Genomic DNA, 19,746 nt, shown 5'->3' on the forward strand with positions numbered 1-19,746 from the left:
ATAACATTGCTTCATTTTCAAGTTATTGTATTTGCAAACCTGGGCGTCCATGGCACCGTGGCAAAGTCGTGGCGTCTCTTTCCGTTATACGTGTGTTGTCTTATCCTTCATATTTTGTTGTGACATGTGTTTGTAAGCCACCATGGCATTTTCTGGCCACACACTGAGTTTGTTTCCTCAATTTGGCTCTTATCAAATTTACAAGGGAATTAAACTAAACTGAGACTAAAGTTAAACTGAAATAACAATGCTTCTCTTTACTCTGTGTTGCCTCTGAAGTATAAAACCCAGTGGGAAACATAATCAGGTTTGTCTGTAACAACCCAGCATCACTCAGCGTGAAACTAAAGGTGACCGTCTTAAAAACAAGAACCAGATTTTTTTTTTTTTTTGGTCTCCAGTTTTGTTATCCTCACTGATTGTGGATGCAAAGACCTGATACAGCTGTTTGTAATACAACACGTTTGTAGTTATTCCTGAAATACAACGTGTGCAACAGACACATTACATAGTTATCTATGATGTGCATTAATGAGGAAAAGACCAAAACTTCTTCTGAATTTACACTTTTATTGAGTTCCAGCTGTGATATTTCATTTCCCAACATTTTCACATGGAACAGTTATCATATAAATTGCAATATTGAATAAAACAAGGGGTCAAACAGGTTTTAAATCCTGATTTGTATCAGCTACCAGTTAACCTATATTAGTTCCTTTCAGATTAATCAAAGTTTCTTTTAGTTGTTGTTCTAACTCTCTGATCAATACAATTGATAGAACTCCACTCAGTTCTATCAATTTAATTTACCCTGATTCAGTCCACCCAATGCTTTCACTCACTGTATGTGCAAACTGTCTGGTTATGATACCCAGTAACACTTCAACGAGTTACCAATACAATGCAAACAAAATGAATTTGTCTTGAAAGGTGCTGTATAAATAAAACTGTACTTTTACTTACTTTCTTTATTCACTTTGTATGTTATTGCAATAATACTTATTTTCTTTTTACAAAAATAACAGGGATTGAAACTTTATTGGTAATTTTCCAAGTAAAAAAATTATCCTCATTCAAAAGTCATGTAAGAACCTCATTGGCTCACGGAATGTTGATGTTATTTTAAAAAATTCATACAAAACTATGACCTCATTCAAAAATGTCATGTGACAACCTCATTGGCTTATGGAATTCTGATGTCACAGGCTTCTAAAGCATTGATCCTTTGAAGCTTTGATCCTCATGAATTCTTAAGTAGGGGTGAGGATGTAGAACTTTCAGTCCGTTATTTGCAGCACTTGTGTTAGCAGCATTCAAACGTTCACCAGTAAAGCATTTTCAAACATTTGGATCCTTTCCGTACTCACGGTATACAGACTCCAACATGTCTCAGAAACAGCAAGAAAGACAAGAAGTTGACCCCAGCTCTATTCCATGGTATGAGTCCCTAGACCCTTATATCAGCTCTCTTCCTTGGGATGAACAGGTAGAGTTAGAGGAAAAGCGACTGGAAGAAATGGAGAAAGAAAATCTCATGAACAGAGAAAAGATTAAGATCCTGATGGAAGAAAATGAGAGAAAGAGCACTGAATTAGAAGAATTATCCTACCAGCTTGAAGAAAAACAGGGTATTATTGAGGAGAAACAATGGGCTCTCCAAGACGAGAAGAATCAGGAGCTCCAAGAAAAGCTTGATGGAGCTCTGGAAAAAATTAAAGACCTGCTCCAAAATGAGACAAAACAGAGCATTAAAGGGGATAAAATGCTCAAGAAGAATCAGGAGCTCCAAGAGAAGCTTGACGAAGCTCTGGAAAAAAATAAAGATCTGCTCCAAAAGGAGAAAAAAGAGAGCATAAAACAGGAAAACATGCTCAAGAAGAATCAGGAGCTCCAAGAGAAGCTTGACGAAGCTCTGGAAAAACTGAAAGAAATCCACCAAGAAGAGAAACAACAGTCCACACAGCAGAGAGACATGCAGCGCAAACTCCAAGCCATGGAGGAAAAATACAAAGCTCTGCATGTGAAACATGATAAAACTCTGCACAAAAATCAACAGTTGCTTCAAGACAAGAAGCAAATGGAAATTAAACTGAAACAAATGGACTCCAATGTTGACGAGATGGAGGAAAAACACAGATTGCTCCAAATCAGGCTCGAGAAAACAGTGCACAGAAATAAAGAGTTCATTCAAGAGAGAGAGCAACAAGAAATGCTCGAGAAAGAAACGGACTCCAAGCTTGAAGTCTTGGAGGAAGAACTGAAAATGCTGCAAATGACTCTTGAGGAAGCACTGCTCAAAAATAAAGAGATGCTTCATGAGAAAGACCAACAGCAAATACATCAGGAAGAAATGTATTGCAAGCTGAGGAACATCGAGAAACAAAATGAAGGCTTGCAAGTTATGTTTGATGAAGCTCTGGAAAGAAATAAAGAGTTGGTTCACGAGAAAGACCAACAGAAAATACAAAAGGAAGAAATGGATTGCAAGATGAAGAACATCAAGACACAAAATGAAGGCTTGCAAGTTATGTTTGATGAAGCTCTGGAAAGAAATAAAGAGTTGGTTCACGAGAAAGACCAACAGAAAATACAAAAGGAAGAAATGTATTGCAAGATGAAGAACATCAAGACACAAAATGAAGGCTTGCAAGTTATGCTTGATGAAGCTCTGGAGAGAAATAAGGAGATCCTCCAAGACAAAAAACAAGAGCCCGTAGAGCAGAGCGACCTGCAGAGCAAACTCCAAGCCATGGAGGAAAAATACAAAGCTCTGCAGGTGAAACATGACAAAACTCTGCACAAAAATCAACAGTTGCTTCAAAACAAGAAGCAAATGGAAATTAAACTGAAACAAATGGGCTCCAATGTTGACGAGATGGAGGAAAAACACAGATTGCTCCAAATCAGGCTCGATAAAAAAGTGCACGGAAATAACCAGCTGCTTCAAGAAAAAGACCAACAGAAAATACAACTGGAAGAAGAAAAACTTATTCTTCAGAGGAAAAATGAAGAACTCCAAGAACTGTATAATGAAACAAAGTACAAAACAACTGTACTGGAAGGAGAAAAGAAAAAACTGGCAAATCAATGCTCAGCGATGCAGAGTAGCATCAATGCAATGCTGAGAAAAAATACAGAACTTGAAGAACTTTCTAAGACCTTGAAGCACAAAAACACTGAAATCCAGGCACAAAAGCAAGAACAACAGAAAACACATAAAGACCTGCAGTGTAGACTTCAAGATATCCAGAAGAGAAACCAGCAGCTGGAAGACATGCACACAGATGTGCACAAGGCAAAGCAAATAGAGGAGGCAACAGTTAAAGAACTGAAAGACCATCTTAAAGAAAAACAAGAACAATTAGAAGACATGGTGAAAAGATGCAACAAACTTGAGAAAGAAAACACAGAAACAATGGATGAGCTGAAAACCCTCATCATTGAGAAAAAAGTGCTGGTGGAAGAATATCTAAAAAAGAAGAGAAAACGTTTCCACTGGTTCTGGAGGAGGGACACTGCTGCTTCTCACCTGATGTAAGCTCGTCTTCCTCCACCTCTATTCCATCTTCATTTTCCCCCTTCCCCTCCCTCCTTTTTCTTTTTTCACCCTCACCCCCCGACCAGTCCCGGCAGTTGACTGCCCCCTCCTGAGCCTGGTTCTGCCATAGGTTTCTCCTTTAGGTTTCTTTCACTTTAAAAGGAGTTTTTCCTATCCACTGTCGCCTGTGCTTGCTCAGAGGGGATTGTTGGGGTTTTCTCTCCTCTCTCTTTCCTTCTTTCTATCCCCCCTTTTCCCCCTTCTACCTTTTCCTTTACCCAATAAACACAATTGGCCTCATTTTACATGTGTTTGAAAAATGTCTTCATTCAACAATAATTCATCTTAGGTATAAAAACAAGAAATGGGTAATAGCAGCATGTGTGTTTGTGTGTGTGCATAATATACATACTTGTATACCAGAAGGAATTAATACTAGATGGGTAGAGACAGGTTTTAAAGACTAGAAATGAAAATATGTGAGTCCTGTCTTTAAATAAAAATATAGAATTCCCTATATTCCTATCTATTCCAAACAACGGTAGTAAGTAACAAAGTTTCAAATTTGTCTTTCCCTTTGACTCTTAATTTATTAACCATGAACAAGAGGTCAGAGGTCAAATGTGGCACGATACCTTAAATCTTTCTATGATACTTTCTGTATTTGGACCAGAGATGGGCAACACCGCATAGTCTGATTACTTTTTTCAAGTAACGAGTAAAGTAAGGGATTACTATTGCAAAAAAGGTACAGTAATTAGATTACTGTTACTTTCCCGTAAGCAGGCTACATTACTGCGTAACTAATCCTCGTCATTTTCTTCGCGAGAGTGTCTCATGACAATGACGTACGAGCATGCGACGTCCGTGGCAGCAACAGACGTGTGTAGATCAACAAAGGATAATATGGAGTGCAGGAGAGAGTACGACCATGCAGGGTTTAAAGCTTGGAAGTACTGACATTACTTTGACTTTGATTCTGTAAAAAGTGAGAAAAACATTGAAAACATACGGTAGTGAAGTCGGGTTTTTGTGATTAAGTTCTTAGCTCCCTGTTTCAGTTTTGTTGTCGTCCTCCCCGGTGTTCCCCTGACACTCTTGGTATTTGATGCATGAAGGCTTCCTCGGCTCAGCTCCCGTCTCCACACCCTGCTGTCACTTTTTTAAATACTTCCATCACACCAACAGGCACTTTAGAACAGGCTCAAACCGGAGAGGTGATTAATCGACCACAGCGCTGCACACCCCTGGCAACTTTGGGGGGTAAAGCCACTGGTTTGTGGTGGTTGCCAGGTGAAATCAGGGTCTGCTGCACCAAAAACATAATTGTGATTGCTTTGGTTGCAATCAGATTGCCATAGTCATCTGCAGTTTGCATGTAGGATGCCAACTACTCACCAAGCGGTGGGAAAAGTTTGGTTTGGTTTAGTTTGGCGTTCATCTTTACTTTTCCGTCCTTTCTAAAAACACTGACATATAGGTCTGGTCTACCTAGACTGGCAGCATGCTCGAGGTGTCCCAGGCTCGTCTGTTTGGTGACGCGGTAGATGAGCTCGCCCGGCTTGCTGTCCTGGTTGCTGGCTGACAGCTGCAGCGTGGTCAGCTTCTGAAAAATTACATTTTCTTATGTTGCAAGTCTCAAATCTTGATTGCCTAGATCCATTTAGTGTTTTATCATATGTGCTTTAAGCGGTAAATCTCAGGTAAAATGAACTGTTCTATCTGCCAGGAAGGACTCAAACACAGACCCAAGATAAACAAAGACTGGATACAGTCTCTATATTATCTGCATGTCGTTTGAAATCTACAAGACATGCTGACTCCATATCTGTGTAGGTTCCTAGTCAATCAGGTCATGGTCGTCTTAAGAGAGGCAGCTGGACTCCTTTAAAACATTTCACTTCTCATCCAAGAGGTTTGTTCAGCTTGAAAAACAAAAAGGTGGAGAGTCCCAGCTATTTAAACCCTAGTGGAGGTTGTTCTCTATGGACGTGGTAGCTGACCTACCTACTATTAATCATGAGCTAAGGTTTGAAAAACCGCATGTGTCATTACCAACAGGGGTTCCAAGTAAAACCACTGGCATCATGGGAGAGTGTCTGCATCTAAATTTCACTCTTTCATGGATGCCAGCATATGCTTGTCAAATAAAGCCTGATTTTAGTTTAGTTTTCCTTCTATAAACAGAGATATTTCTAAACTGGAAATGTTCAAACTTTCAAACTGGCGCAGAAAAAAATTCAAAGGGTATTAAGTGTCTGATGGTTCAAATTTCCTGGAAGGACGATCATTACAGTATACTGTAAAATGAAACAGTGCATGTACATATTATACTAGAGACTACATAACCACCGCACCAGAGGTGTAAGCACATTTTGCAAGGCACTCATTATACATTAAGACAGTTTTATAAACCTTCGTATATGTGAGATAAGGAAACCAATGAACAGCCTCAAACATAAACGAACAGATGGAGATACAGACTGTATTTGCAGATTACAGCTCCACCACAAATCAAACTTCCATATTAAAGCGAGACTGCTCAGCAAGGAAAAACAGTCAAGTAAGTAAGACTGAATGAAGACAGATTAAAAATTAATTGCATCTGCTCACACATTACTCAGCTGTAGGGTTTTCTGAGTACTCAGATGTAACACTGAGGAGGAAAACCCAAAGAAATGGCAAACAGAAGTTCATTCTAATAAAATTGAAATGTGGGTCACGTCTGTCAAATGGAGAAAGAAACTTGTCACAGTGAAGACAAAAAAAAACAATGTATAAAAGTAAAAACATTTTAATTCAATCATTAATAAAACAGATAAAAATAGTAAGAACATTCTGCGTAATAAACATCTTCAGGTATGCTGGGTTGTCCTTCTTGTCACCTCACGTGAGCAGACAATGCAAACCAGCCTTCTCGAGCTCTCTCCTTGTCCATCTATTGACAATGAAGAAAGTCTTTTTTTCAAATCCAAGCAACGACATGTAAATAATGCACATTGTGTGTGTGTGTGTGTGTGTGTGTGTGTGTGTGTGTGTATACCTGTGTTTTGCCATCCCTGGTTTCTCTTTCAAAACTGTGAGAAGATGCATCAGAGCCAGCAAACCTGCAGCAAAGATAATTAATCATCTACATCATGTGATCTTCAGTCAGTTCTTCTTCCTGACATCATCACTTTGTGTCTGTTTAAGGTGCTGGAAAAGAAATGGTAAAAAGAACCTTGCTGTTATTTGTCATAACATCCCTCCCTGAGCCGATCTGATACTCACCTCCTCTCACCCTCACCGCCACCACTGTGTGACCGGAGCTCTCGCTCGGGCAGCAGCTCTGATGCCTCCAGGCGTTTCGCTGCAAAAGATGAGGCGTAATGATTTTAAACTGTCATGTGTGCTCCAAACAGACAGCGACATGTTGCTTTTACCCACTGGATTCTGGATTCGGGCTGAAGGCAGAAGCTGGGATCGGGGAGATAGAGGGAGAGACTCTGGCTGAAACACTTTGCTTCTGTTGCTCGATTATTTCCAGCAGTCGACCTCGGGCTGCAGCGCTCTGCCTGTTCAGCTCCAGGAGGCGTTGCTCCACGCTGTTTTCACTGAAAGTGTTGGGTGATGTTGCCTAAGCAAAAAAACAAAAAAACAACAAAGAACGAGACACACACCGCATGTGAATCATTACTAAATCTGAATGAGGAGGCCACCTAAAGGCTCTGCGCAGTTCATTCCTCGACGCACCTGTCCCATCACGCTATGAAGGGAGGGTCAGAAAGTTAGGCGGAGTCAGGGGAGCCACTACTCCACCTCTAAAAGGTGAGCTGCTCTCAGAGAGCTTCAAACAACCCCTTAAATCTCACCTGTTGAGTCAGCTGTTGTTCTTCAGGAGTCCACACATGCTGGCTCCACCTCTCTTTACAGCTGGACCCGGACATCCTGCTCTCTGCAGCGCTCTGAGGTGTTACTCTCCCGGTGCTGCTGCAGCTCGACCCTCTTCTCTCATTGCCACTGTCGAGCGATTCTCTGACCCCTGACCCGAGGCCCTTTGCCTGGCTGAGTTGAGCCCTGATAAGATCGGTCTCTTTGCTCAGCTGAGCAATCTCAGCTAGCACTGTGCCCGGAGACCTCTGTGAGCGAAGAGGGTCAGAGGTCAGCGATAGCGAGGAAGCAGAGGGAAGCTGAACTAGGGGCAGACTGCTGAGACTAGAGTCTGAGCTGTGAGCGCGGAGGTCCCCATAGGAGAGCAGGAGATCCGCAGCAGGAAGCTGCTGGTGCGGTGGCGCAGGACAAGTTGCTGTGGAAGAACGAGAAACAAAAATTAGCTGCCTCAAGGTGAATCATTTCTGTGCTGAATATTTGAAATCAGATAATAATTTTGGAAGTGAGAAAGTTACCAGGAACATGCTGAAAGTGGTCCCGCTGTTGAGGTGGTGAGAGGAGGACGGCAGAAGAAACAGGTACTCGCTCAGCACCCGTCGCAGACTGACAGCCTGTATACCAACAGTTCACCAAAATATAAACCATTTTCACCATTTACCAAATTCCTCTGGACAGAATATACACAGACAGACTGCACAAACCTGCAACTTTAACCTCAGAGTGTGGGGTTTGGCCACTGTGTTCACTCAGTAGTCCGAGCCCTCCCATCGCCAACACCACTGTGTCCAACTTCCGCTCCAGCTCTGCTGTCCGCTGCTGTAACCCTGCCTGAGAGGCACATCGTCACCAACTCATGATTTATCAGCATAGATGGAGTAACAATAACCTAAGCCCAGTCCCACCTGCAGGGTTGTAGCCTCCTCTCTCAGAGTCATGGTTTCAGCAGTGAGAGCATCAATGAGCCTCTGCTGCTCTTTCAGCTCCTCCTCCAGTTTTCTCCTCTCCTGTGCCGCCTCCTGAGCTTCATCTTCCCTCTAACACATTACAGGCAGACAGTGATTTAAACACATATAGCAGACTGCAAATATTTGCATCAAAGCAAACCTGCCCTACAATTTAAAAACTAATTATATTTATTAATGTGTGAAGACCCCTGAAAAAGATAAGAACTGTGCTTCAGCATATTTACATGAGACTTTCAGCATTAGTGATGCTAAATCAGTAATAGTAACAAACATTTTACAGATCAAGCATTTCTAAAATGTGGTTTTGCTGCTATCTAAAGATTTCAAACTAGTAATTCGTGTCTCCTTGCATCCCCATCGATGACATGACTTTTTAAATAAAACCAACATTTAATAAGAAATGAATGTATCCTATAAACTAAAAGATGCAGTGATAATGGTACCACGATCTTATTTTTTGTTTATGTGAGTAAAGCCTGCATGGATTATCTTTAGTTTGAATAATAATCTCCACAAGCTTGTGTGACAAAACCTTTTTTGATATCTGGCAGTACCTTTTTAAGGAGGTGCACCAAACGTCCCAGTGTAGAGACCAAGGCCACAGAAAATCCAGTAAGGCTTTGTGTTCTGTGCTTTTTGGGACTCTGTGCAGATGTTGGTGCTGTATCAGGGCTCAGTGCGTCCAAATCCGACTCCACCTGACCCAACATGGCCTGCAGCAGGCCCAGACTGGACTGATCCCCGCTGAGAGAGGCAACAGAGGAGCCGTCCAGCTCTGAACCCTGGGAAACACACTTCCTGCCTCTGCTGGTGTGATTACCGATCCAGTCTGTTCAGCATATAAAAGAAGAACAACAGACATGATCTCATCTCCAAACAGAGTATTTCATTTTGGAGAAAATCCATCCCTTGCAGATATTACCTGACTTGCTCTGAGGCGGTTCAGAATTAAGAACCTGAGAAACCAGGACTGATGTTTCCTCTCTGGCGTCCTCCGACTGACTCTGTCTGGACCGAACACGCTGAACAGCCACGGTGGCATTGAGAGCTGAAATGACATTAGATAAGTGTTTATTTTCACGTCTAATGCCAGATTGTAATAAATGATTTCTTGATCACTACTTAAAATAAATATAACACACTTCTAATGGCACTAAGACCTTCTGATTATCTGTTTATCTTACCTCTCTGAGCTGGTGCCCTGTCTGATGTACAGGGTGTCACGGGACTATTATCCTTGTCTCCACGGTGACAGCTGTGATGATGACCTTTGTGTTGCTGTGACACTCTAGCCCGAGGCTGCGCCTTCATTTTTTGTACATTGACCCTGCAAAAAAGCGTTATGAGCAATCTAATAGTGACAGCAGCATCTCTGTCACTGTTGTAGTGTATAACAGTTAGCAGGGATTAGCACCTTCGGATTACATGATACTCTGAACTGGTTGAAGGACGGGCATCGTCTCTGTGGTCGTCCTCTGAAGCTTCCAGTTCATTAAGAGCCTGAAATAAATCATTGTAATTGTGTAAAATGCAAATAAAAACTCAAAACGGTGTATAGTATTTAAAAATACACTTTTTTTAATCAGTGTAAGCATTGGATATGTTACCTCTGGAGTGTTTTCTGTTAAATATAGGGTTTAGATCATTAAAAGAAATAAAATAAACTAATAAGCATAGTTGTTGTTCTTTAGATTATACATTGCACATGCTGTATTATGAAGCTACTAATGACAGTCTCAATAACACACACACACCTCTTGATCCATCATTGACTGGCTGAGGAGAGACAGATGAGTTGGACGATCTGGTCTTTGAAGAACAGGCAGTTCTGAGTCAGAGTCACAGTTTGGAGCCACAGTCACTCTGGGGTGTCCTGAGGAAAAACATTTAGACATAAAGCAATACTTATCCAACCATCAGAGAGAATTTGTAGCTCTTCAAAATGAAAATACTGGGACAAACACCCAATGTTCAACAATCGGGTATCTCAATGACATAAAGCAATGGACAAGAAGTTATTCTATCTAGTCACTGCATCTGTTTATCTGCACACAAAACAAGTTGCCAGATACCGGTGTGCCTGCGTGGAGCATCTCCAAACAGGTCTTTGACCACAGCCAGGGCTTTGTCAGAACGGGCCAACACATCCTGCAGCAGCAGCTGATCAGAGAAAACCTGCAGCAACGCCACACAACTGAGTTTAACTCAACACTGTAAGAGCCACTAAAAAGATACAGATACACGTGCAATGCTGAAACTGAAAAATCAGGAACAGAGCAAATATATATATTCTCACAGCACTGTACTTACCTCCCTGATGATGCTGAGACTGGCCTGGTCCAGGGGTGCAGGGCTCCCTGCGTGCCTGAGACGTCGTTTCAGGGCTTTCTCTTTCAGCTCCCACTGAGCTGCTGCTTTGTTGTGAGACTTGTGGAGCTCATGCCGATGACTCTGAACCAGAAGAACAATCAGACAATCTTGAGACCAAGGTACAGTAAATAACACTTAAAAAATAAAAAGTGCAAATGTTCTTGCACCTTACCAGCTCCGCAGGTGTCAGCTTGTGCACAGAGAGGTCGTTGACAGTGCTCTGAAACCAAAACGCTGAGAAGTTAGACAGGCTAAATAAAGGAACTTATAAAAGGTTAGCTTGAATGTTTGTTTTTTTACACCATGAACATGTTTCTTTAGTTTAGCAAGAAATTAGATTCCTTGATGATCTGAGTAACCTCTAGAAAACAAATAATCTCTCCTCATACCTTTCTATTTCAGATTATGGTAGAGAAGATTCACAGCAAGCAAGAGTAGACTGTCTTCTAATTGCACAGAAATATGTACAAGTACAAGACTGCCTGCTTAGTTGTGACTGGCCTTCATATGTCTCTAGTATTTGTTCAGCTGTCAATACTCACCACCCACTCTCTTCTTTGAGCTGCTGCCTTCTTGGGGCGAACAGGCCTTTTTCCTTTGGCGTGCTGCTGTGGACGCCCCACTCTCACAAACGACATCTGCTCACAAACAATACGACAAGGAGACTTCGTTAAGGCTGCACACGTTTCATTTACCAAAAGTGTTTAGTATGTAACAACAAGCTAGCTGTTAACTCTCATTCCCATGGCGAAGCTTCTGTAACTTTCACTAAACTAGGATGTACGGCTGAGCTATCTTAGGCTAAAAGGCAAGTTAAAACTGAAAAAACATACTTTTTACAACGTGGAGCTCCGGTTAATAAAGAGAAACGCCCACCAAGCTGTCTTTAGACGCCGTTTTAAAGGCTGGTGACAAATAATAGCATCAAAACCACCTCTTCAGTTTGTGAGACATTTTTCAACAGTTGCGCGCCACTTCCTGTGCCGTTTCCACGGATACCGCTTCAAACAGTGGAGCATCACGGGAAATGAAGTGCTGCTGGGAAAGGTGGCGAATCCTTTTCATTAGGCGGCAAAAAATGCCCCCTGTCGGTGATTTAGGGTCAATGTGAGATACTTTATTTTTATTACTGGTTAGTTTATATCTGAGGTTTTTATTTTGAGTGATAAAATTGCTTTTACATCGTAAATCCCTGAGACTAATTTCCACCCATTTACCCTGTTTGCACTCTCTTCTTCACCTCTCGTGTGTTCTCTCTGTTGCTTTGGATGGCTGATCGTAAGTATTTAAACTCATCCACCTTCACTACCTCTGCTCCCCACTCACACTACAGATTACAATGTCGTTTGTGAACATCATGGTTCGGAGCAGATCCCCGATGCAATCCCAGAAATAAGCTTTAAAGAAGACCACAACAATTTTCTTTGAATGTTCCAGACATGCTGGTAAAATTAAAAATTAAAAACTAGGCTAAAAATATACATGTGAAATTATATCGTGCACTTTTAAAACAGTTACAATTCAATCAAAAATATTGATGTGATTTTAATTTCTTTGTCAGTCTGATCAAAAAATTTGATAAATACGTTCATATCGCAATAAAAATACAATGATAGTAAACTGAATTTTAAAAAACTGATTCAAAATTAAATAGAAATAAAAATCTTAGAGATGTTTTCTGAATGAAGGTGAGGTTCTTGAAAAATCTTGTCTAAGGCTATTTGTCTCGGCCTTATGAGAACATCCCCGCTCTTCAAATGTTATTTAAATTAACCTTCAGGAAAAAAAAAAAAAAAAAAAAAAAACTTATGGAAACTTTCACTAGTTGTTGCTAACTTTCCCAAATAACCGCCATACAAAAAATAAAAACTTTGCATTAATATCTGGAATCACCACTAGATGGCAATGTCACTATTTAAATGTCTGCTGGTGTTGGCGCAGACGTGTCCAACTGTCAAATGTTTCATCTGCTCTTAACCAGAGAGGAACTGATAGGGTTTATTTATTTATTTTTATATCGCACAAGGCTCAGACTGAACTGGTTTAGGTTGCACTGTGGGGTAAGTTCACTCAAAAAATTAACGCTGTAGGATAGCCTGACAATTGCGACAAACCAACAACAATATTTAACTGGACACATGGTGTCTTTCCTTCAAGGTAGTAGCATTTTAATAGTAGTTTATAGTATAATAATAATAACAACAAATTCAAATAGTCTATCTGTATACCTGGAAATCGGTGTAACATATGAATAATGTATTTTAAGCCAAACTGCAGGTTTTTTTTCACTGAGAAAAATCCCTTTGACCTCAAGTTAAAAATTTAAGATCCAATCTGGACGACTGTTGCCAGAAAAGACGGTCGGGTGATATATCTTCTTATTTTACTTTTTTAAAAATATCAACTAAATTGCAGCATTTTGACCAGTGGTATGTAGTTTGTTGGTATTCCCTGTATATCTACTCTGGTTGTTACAGTGAGGTGTGGATTTGCATCTGACTTTTTACACGCCCCTCTCACTCTGACACAGGGTGGGTTAGATTCTGTGGGCTTCAGTTCAAGACTGACACAGATTTGGTTGACTGACTTCTGACACTCAACAATGCAGGCCAAGCCACAAAAGTTTGAAACGTTATCTTTACGCACGGAGCTGGCTGTGAGAGGACTCGAGGGTGACAGCAGCTGCGCGCCCATGGATCAGGCTACAAGTGTTAGTTTCTCTGGATCCCCGAGGAAAGTCATTTGAAGAGTTCAGCCTCGCTGCAGTGCCAAAGGAAATCCATTAGTTTTTCTACACTGGATTTACCAGACCTCCGAGGGTTTGCAACTGGAATATCAGTCAAACTTATAAATTCATATATTTTCTGACTTTTTTTTAGTAGTAGTATCCATTTGTTTTTTGTGCATCTCCTGAATAACCGGAGTCACTTTTGGAGAATTACGCACGCGATTTCTCTAACAAATGACAGCCTCTAAGTGGTTTGTGGCTCCTGCATTGCATCCCCTCTGCTCCCTTCATCGGACCGACCCAGCGTATCACCCCCCTCACCAGCTTAGACGCGGGGAGTAAAAGCCTCTCAGTCTCTTCCAGTGCGCCAGCGTGCGGCCGCGGGCCACCTGGCCGAGAATGTGGGGAGGAGGTTTCCCGATGTCTGTCACCGCGATTGTGACTCTGCTGTTGGTCATTATTGACGTGAAAGCGAGCGGGGAGTTTTGCCACGGCTGGCGGGACTCCCAGGGTGTCTGGAAAGAGGGCTTTCAGTGCCCGGAGAAGATAGACGGAGTGGACGCGATAATCTGCTGCGGGAAATGCGAGCTGCGCTACTGCTGCTCCAGCACGGATGCGCGGCTTGATCAGGGGAGCTGCGATAACGACCGACAGTCACCGGAGCCCGGGACAAACAACAAGGAGAACAAGGACTCCGGTGCAGGTACAAGCCCATAACTAATTCCGCTAATATTATGAGTAGTATTGAAAGAAGAGCGCTTAAACATGTGAAGAGCAAAGCGCAAACAGAATAAAAACTAAATGTTTGGGGGGGTTCTTTAAGTTAAACTCTTGTATAGGAAGTTTCATAGTTAAATCCCCTGTGTTCTGTAGACTTACGTGTGATTCATATGAGAGAGACACTGAGATAACGTCGGTGCACTAAAACTGCCTGACCTGTTGCTTCAGTGGGGAGAGTGCAGTCTTTGTTCACTTCAGAATTTACAGTCTCAGTAAAACCTTTTTGATTTTATTCATTCCATATAAATCTTACCATACTGTATCCCATAAGCCAACCTCATACACACCCCACTGCTTATGTACAGGATGCCTTGAATTTGATATTGTAAATATCATTTAATATGACCTGCTGGGAGCTTTGGTTTCCTCTCATAAACCCAGCAGACTCACAGTATCTCCCTGTTAAAAGCTGCATCTGCTGGCTGGCAAGCGACAGCTGCACGGACACAGCAGACTCCTCCAAAAAACCGGTTAACTGCCCTCACAAATGGCAAACTGTGCCGTGCTGCTGCACTTTATAAATAGCCGTGTTTGTTCTTTAACAGTGCAAGAGAGGGGCCGGGCTCAGATCACGCCGTCCCCACGGGGATCAAGTTTGGACTTGACCGGATCTTGGACAGTGTAGCTCACGAAGGGTGCTGACAGCTCTGTTCATTAAAAAGAAGAAAAAACACACGCAATTTGCGTTATTTCCTCTCAGCAGGCTCGTGGAGTCTCTTTCTGTTGGCCAAGCTGCTACTGTAATCTAACCACTCCATGTTTCTGTGGTATCTGTGGGCTTTGAGGCCCTCACACTCAGGTCATGCTTCAAACTAGAAGCTCACATATAAGAGGCATCAATGCCAAAACCAGAGGCAAAGTATGACCCACATTTTCCAACTTTTACCGTGGATTGGGTGACAGACCTCTCCCCCTCTGGCCCCTCATTCATCACTGCTTACATTCCCATAAGTTAATCTACTGTAAAGTCTCTTGAAAGTGCACCATATCACGAAAGAAACATACTAGACATGAGAGAAAAGTGCAATACATGTTTCCTCAGAGGATACCCTGCCCTCTCCAGCTACAATCTGTCATTTGCTAATACTGTCACAGCTTATCACTACAGGAAGCAATATATACATTTCATTCATAGGCCTCCAGCCAAAATTACTTAAAGGAAAACCTTTTTTTCTTACAAAAAGAAGAAGTGTTTTTATTCATCCACAGCCCAGTTCACTTTGTGCATTTTACACATTTTTCATGTGCATGCAGCCTATTCATCATCTCAAAGAGATACACATAGTGCAGTGTTGGGGGAATAACACAAAGGAAATTATTAATGTGCTGAACATGAAGGAACATATGGTATTTGGGAACAGGAGAAAGCCCATGGGATAGGCTGAAGGAAGGGTCCAATCAGCCAGCCAGCCACGAAGAATCTGCCCAAAACAAGAGCTTAGCAGAGGGGGCTGCCACAGCTCGACTACAGCAACAGGTGTGGACGAATGACAGGGAACAATAGGAGGATGGGGGACAACTGCCATGTGCACAAAAAAATGCCTCAAAAGAAAGAAGTAAAGAATAAAGTTAGTTTTTTTTTTCAAATTTATGTGAGTACTAGGTGGGGTTTAGTGCTCAGTGTCCACATGAAGTGGCTTAAAATTAAAAGTGTTTCAGCAGGAAATACTTGTAAATATTACAACCAGTAAGGAGGCTCTGTGGATCCTCTATCAAATGTTAGTTAGTAACTGGTGAATTCTTAGCTTTTTTATTTAACCGCCTAAGACCCGAACTCTTCCATGACATGCATTTTTAATTTCTCTTTGATATTTGGGCTGATTGGGACCTGATGAATGTAAAAACAAAGAATTGCCAGATTTTTTTTTACCTGATTTTTGTTTCTGACAAAAATGAGATGCACATATGAGGATATTTGTTTAAAATTTTAATCGAACAGTGGCAGTATAATGGCCTCGTAAGTGGATATCAGGCCCGAAATTTAGTACTTTGGTCAAGACAACACAAAATGTGATGTGATCTCCATGTCCTAGGAGGTTAAAGCTGCACTTCACTTTATCTGTTGCTTTGGATATCTGCAAAGCCAATCACACACAGCCTCTGCTGCACTTTGTGTTAACTGGTATTCTAAGAAGCTAAAGTAACATTAGTTAACTCTATACCTGATAAAAATCACCTTGTGGCCATGTCAGCATCACGAAATCAGCCTTTAGCTCAATGCTCAAAGCACAGCTGTGCCTCTGTACCGACTGACCGGCATGGAAACATGCTCTCAGTATTGTTTCTTCTTTTCCACTCCATTAATCATCTCTTGACCTTCCAGATTTATCTTGTGACCCCCTTCAGGGGCTAACGACCCCTATGATAGGACCCAAAGGCCTAAACTCCCTGACTCTACAGATTCAGTTTCAGCAGCTACAACAACCACAAGATTCAAACTGATCCATTACCAGCGATGTAATAATGAAATATACAAAAAGTGAGGCTCATATGGTAGCTGATTTTTTGATTGCTGTGTACAGTAAAGAGCTTATTTACTACTGTGCATTAACTTTTTAGGACCTTTATTCACTCCATTAATGATTTACCATACAGTGTTTGGGAAAGTAGCTCTAATAGCAGTGAAGTCAGGGGTAAAGCAACACAAGGAGAAAGTCCTTGAAATGACTACTCCTCATTAGCATTGCATAAAAAGGGAGTGGAGGTAGAGATGTTGAGGTGGAGGCCATATAAGTACAGGAAAGATGGCACAGAGAGGCTCCCTGGTACATTTCTGCTCTTGTAACTTATACTGTAAATGTTCCTTTTACAACCTGTTTACTGTGAGGTGTGCAGCTGTGTGGTGCAGAAGCCTCTTAAGTTAACACCACTTCTTGTCGAAAGGAAATGGGTCAAGGTCCTGGTTTGTTTCATGTCGGCGTGCCTCTGCCTCTGCTCTTGTTACCAAGACCTTGCTGCCTCTGCCCATGAGTGATCTCCTGCTCTTAACAGCTTCCATGCAGTAATCCTTTTAATACCTTGCCACGTTTGATGAGCATTTTGGAAAAAAAAAATCAAAGTCCCATGGATGCATTTCAAAGAGCTCACAGACAAAAGGAAACTAGAGCCAGTTTGCCACCTCTCTCCCTCTCTTTCTCTCTCTCTCCGGCATACAGTTACACCTCGTAATACACGGACACATTCAAAGTGGAAAATAACTACACCCAGTGGGAACAATAAAACACAACTAATCACTTGTAATGTAACATGGTCGTTATTGTGCTTTGAAAGGTGTTTGTGGTAGTGAGCATGGGAATGAGCGACTGAGGGAAACACCTCATCGGCGGTGACCTCATCTTGAATGTCTCCCTGTTTCAGCCTTCAATGCTTTACCGAAAACGAAGAGTCAGGAAAAACTGTTCCTACTGTTGATCGCGCTTTAGGCTTGTTTTTGGAGCTTTTCCTGCTCACTTCACAAAATTTACAGACTGACACTGAGTTCTTCTCGCATAATAATGTGCCAAAGCTTCTACCTGCTCACACAGACATCTCCTATTTGACCCAGCAATTTATAGTCTGATTGGTGGAACTGTGAGAGTTACACAAATACGTAGTTGTTGAGAGTATGATTTGCTGCGTTAAGCAGAAACAAAGAAAAGGTCAGTGAGAAGGAGCTGGTTTATTCCTCTGATTTAAAGAGCTGAATAACCTCCCATTCAGCTACATTAAATCAGTCCACTTTAATACCTTTCTTTAAGCAGATGCCAAGTACTGTACTTCAACTTGAGTAACTTATTTTCAGAGGATTAGTAAAAAAAAAAAAAAAAAAAATAGGGGTAAGAGGAAAAAAAATGAGAGAGCGAGAAAAGGGTCACAAATGTTGGCTGGCAGCGAGGCTTAAGAATGTCACCAGTACAAATGCACACAGGTCTGTGGGGTTGAAGAGGCCGGGGACACAGTGGGGTGTGCAGGATTAAAACAGATCAAAACAAAGTTAATAACTGCTAATGAGACTCTGGGACTCCCTGGGGACTCAAATCCAGTGTACCTTCTATTTTTCTGCTCCAGTCCTTTGTTTCACTGTCTCATTCAATCACCACTCACATCAAGGAGCCCCTGTGCAGATAAGCAAGACATGTGAGCATGCAAGGCAGCACAGCTTAACAGGCAATAGTTTTTTTCACTAATCGCATGTTTTACAGCTGTTTTACATCTGCTCCGATGGCCGCCCCTCCCTGAGCCTGGTTCTGCCGGAGTTTTCTTCCTGTTAAAAGGGAGTTTTTCCTTCCCACCGTTGCCAAAGTGCTTGCTCATAGGGGGTCATATGATTGTTGGGTTTTTCTTTGTATGTATTATTATAGGGTCTACCTTACAATATAAAGTGACAAATTGGTGCTGTAGAAATAAAAACGAATTGGATTAATGTCAGTTTAATGGCAATGTCTCTTCTTCTTTTCTCTCTGTAGTTCCCATCTACGTGCCATTCCTCATCGTGGGCTCAGTGTTCGTGGCTTTCATCGTGGTGGGCTCTGTGGTCGCTGTGTGCTGCTGCCGGTGTCTCCGACCCAAGCAGGAACTGTCCTCTGGAGGCACGACAGGAGGTGGGGCTGGCGGTGGTGGGCGCCTCCTGGAAACCATCCCTATGATGGCGAGCACCTCCAGGGGTTCCTCATCCCGCCAGTCCAGCACAGCCACCTCATCCAGCTCGTCCGCTCCAGCCGCTGTCCCCCGCACTGCCCCTCCTCCAGTCATGCGGGCTCAGGCCTCCTGCTGCCTGCCCCCTGATGCCAGCGTCTTTGTCAACATGCCCACCAACTTCTCTGTACTCAACTGTCAGCAGGCTACCCAAATCATGCCTCACCAGGGACAGTTCCTGCATCCGCAGTACATCGGCTATGCCCACCCCATGTCCTCTACCGCAGCCTACTTGGACCCCACTCAAGGGGGCTACAGACCCCTCCAGTCACCCTGCCCTCCTCCCACTGCTGGCTCCAGTGTCACCAGTGATCAGAAACACCCTCCAGTGACAGTGTGACGAGGGCCCAACCAGCAGACCACTCTACCACTTTATTTTCAAAGATTAACTTGTCAAGTTTAACCTGTGAGGGCTGCAGCAGACAGACCTTTGGGCACACTGCCAGAGTGGGGGGGGGGGGGGGGGGGGGGGGGGTTAAAAAAAAAAAAAAAAAGAAGGCAAGGAGTCAGACTCACATGAAGGACTCATAAAGCTGTTCCTGGTAGCTGGACCTGCCCTGTAACTGTGTGTGGTTTGTGTCTGTTTTGTATGAAAGGTGGAACGAGCTAGGCTCAGCCTGCGATGCGTAAGGCAGATGCATAAATATCCTCTCACTGGATGCAAAGACAAAACTGCATCTCGGAGGGTTGTGCAGCCCTGATGAGTAATAATGCACAGTTCACTGCAGCCCGGAGATCAAGTAAAGGCTGCATGTGTTTGTGTTTGCATGGATGTATGTGAGAAAAAGATTTGCAAGCTTATATGTACAGGAATGAGCGAT

General features: G+C 42.4%; 3 protein-coding genes across 4 annotated transcripts; 2 read left to right on the plus strand and 1 right to left on the minus strand.

The window, feature by feature from the left end:
• Positions 1–602: 602 nt before the first annotated feature.
• Positions 603–3,538, plus strand: LOC308385380 (uncharacterized protein; the record flags this gene model as incomplete). The annotated part of the gene is made up of 1 exon (XM_080864233.1): positions 603–3,538. The coding sequence occupies exon 1, from the start codon at positions 1,385–1,387 to the stop codon at positions 3,536–3,538; it is 2,154 nt and encodes a 717-aa protein (XP_080720359.1). The 5' UTR covers positions 603–1,384.
• Positions 3,539–6,316: 2,778 nt separating this feature from the next.
• On the minus strand, positions 6,317–11,746 carry spice1 (spindle and centriole associated protein 1). Of its 2 annotated transcripts, none has more exons than XM_080865585.1 (18): positions 11,577–11,746; positions 11,286–11,381; positions 10,916–10,963; positions 10,684–10,824; positions 10,446–10,548; positions 10,128–10,246; positions 9,788–9,873; positions 9,558–9,700; positions 9,296–9,421; positions 8,928–9,202; positions 8,311–8,442; positions 8,110–8,236; positions 7,924–8,019; positions 7,390–7,823; positions 6,965–7,154; positions 6,809–6,887; positions 6,582–6,645; positions 6,317–6,476 (listed from the first exon to the last, which is right to left on the minus strand). In XM_080865585.1, the coding sequence occupies exons 2-18, from the start codon at positions 11,379–11,381 to the stop codon at positions 6,420–6,422; spliced, it is 2,316 nt and encodes a 771-aa protein (XP_080721711.1). In that variant the 5' UTR covers positions 11,577–11,746; the 3' UTR covers positions 6,317–6,419. The 2 variants fall into 2 exon arrangements, with proteins under 2 accessions (XP_080721711.1, XP_080721712.1); XM_080865586.1 differs by having other exon boundaries at positions 11,620–11,717.
• A 1,540-nt stretch (positions 11,747–13,286) lies between these two features.
• On the plus strand, positions 13,287–19,389 carry shisa2b (shisa family member 2b). Its single transcript, XM_080865587.1, has 2 exons — positions 13,287–14,174; positions 18,697–19,389. Exons 1-2 carry the CDS (start codon positions 13,871–13,873, stop codon positions 19,263–19,265), a joined length of 873 nt encoding a protein of 290 aa, XP_080721713.1. The 5' UTR covers positions 13,287–13,870; the 3' UTR covers positions 19,266–19,389.
• The last annotated feature ends 357 nt before the right edge of the window (positions 19,390–19,746 follow it).

Source organism: Rhamphochromis sp. 'chilingali' (genome assembly GCF_963969265.1).
Source record: "Rhamphochromis sp. 'chilingali' genome assembly, chromosome: 18".
NCBI classification, from domain to species: Eukaryota; Metazoa; Chordata; class Actinopteri; order Cichliformes; family Cichlidae; genus Rhamphochromis; species Rhamphochromis sp. 'chilingali'.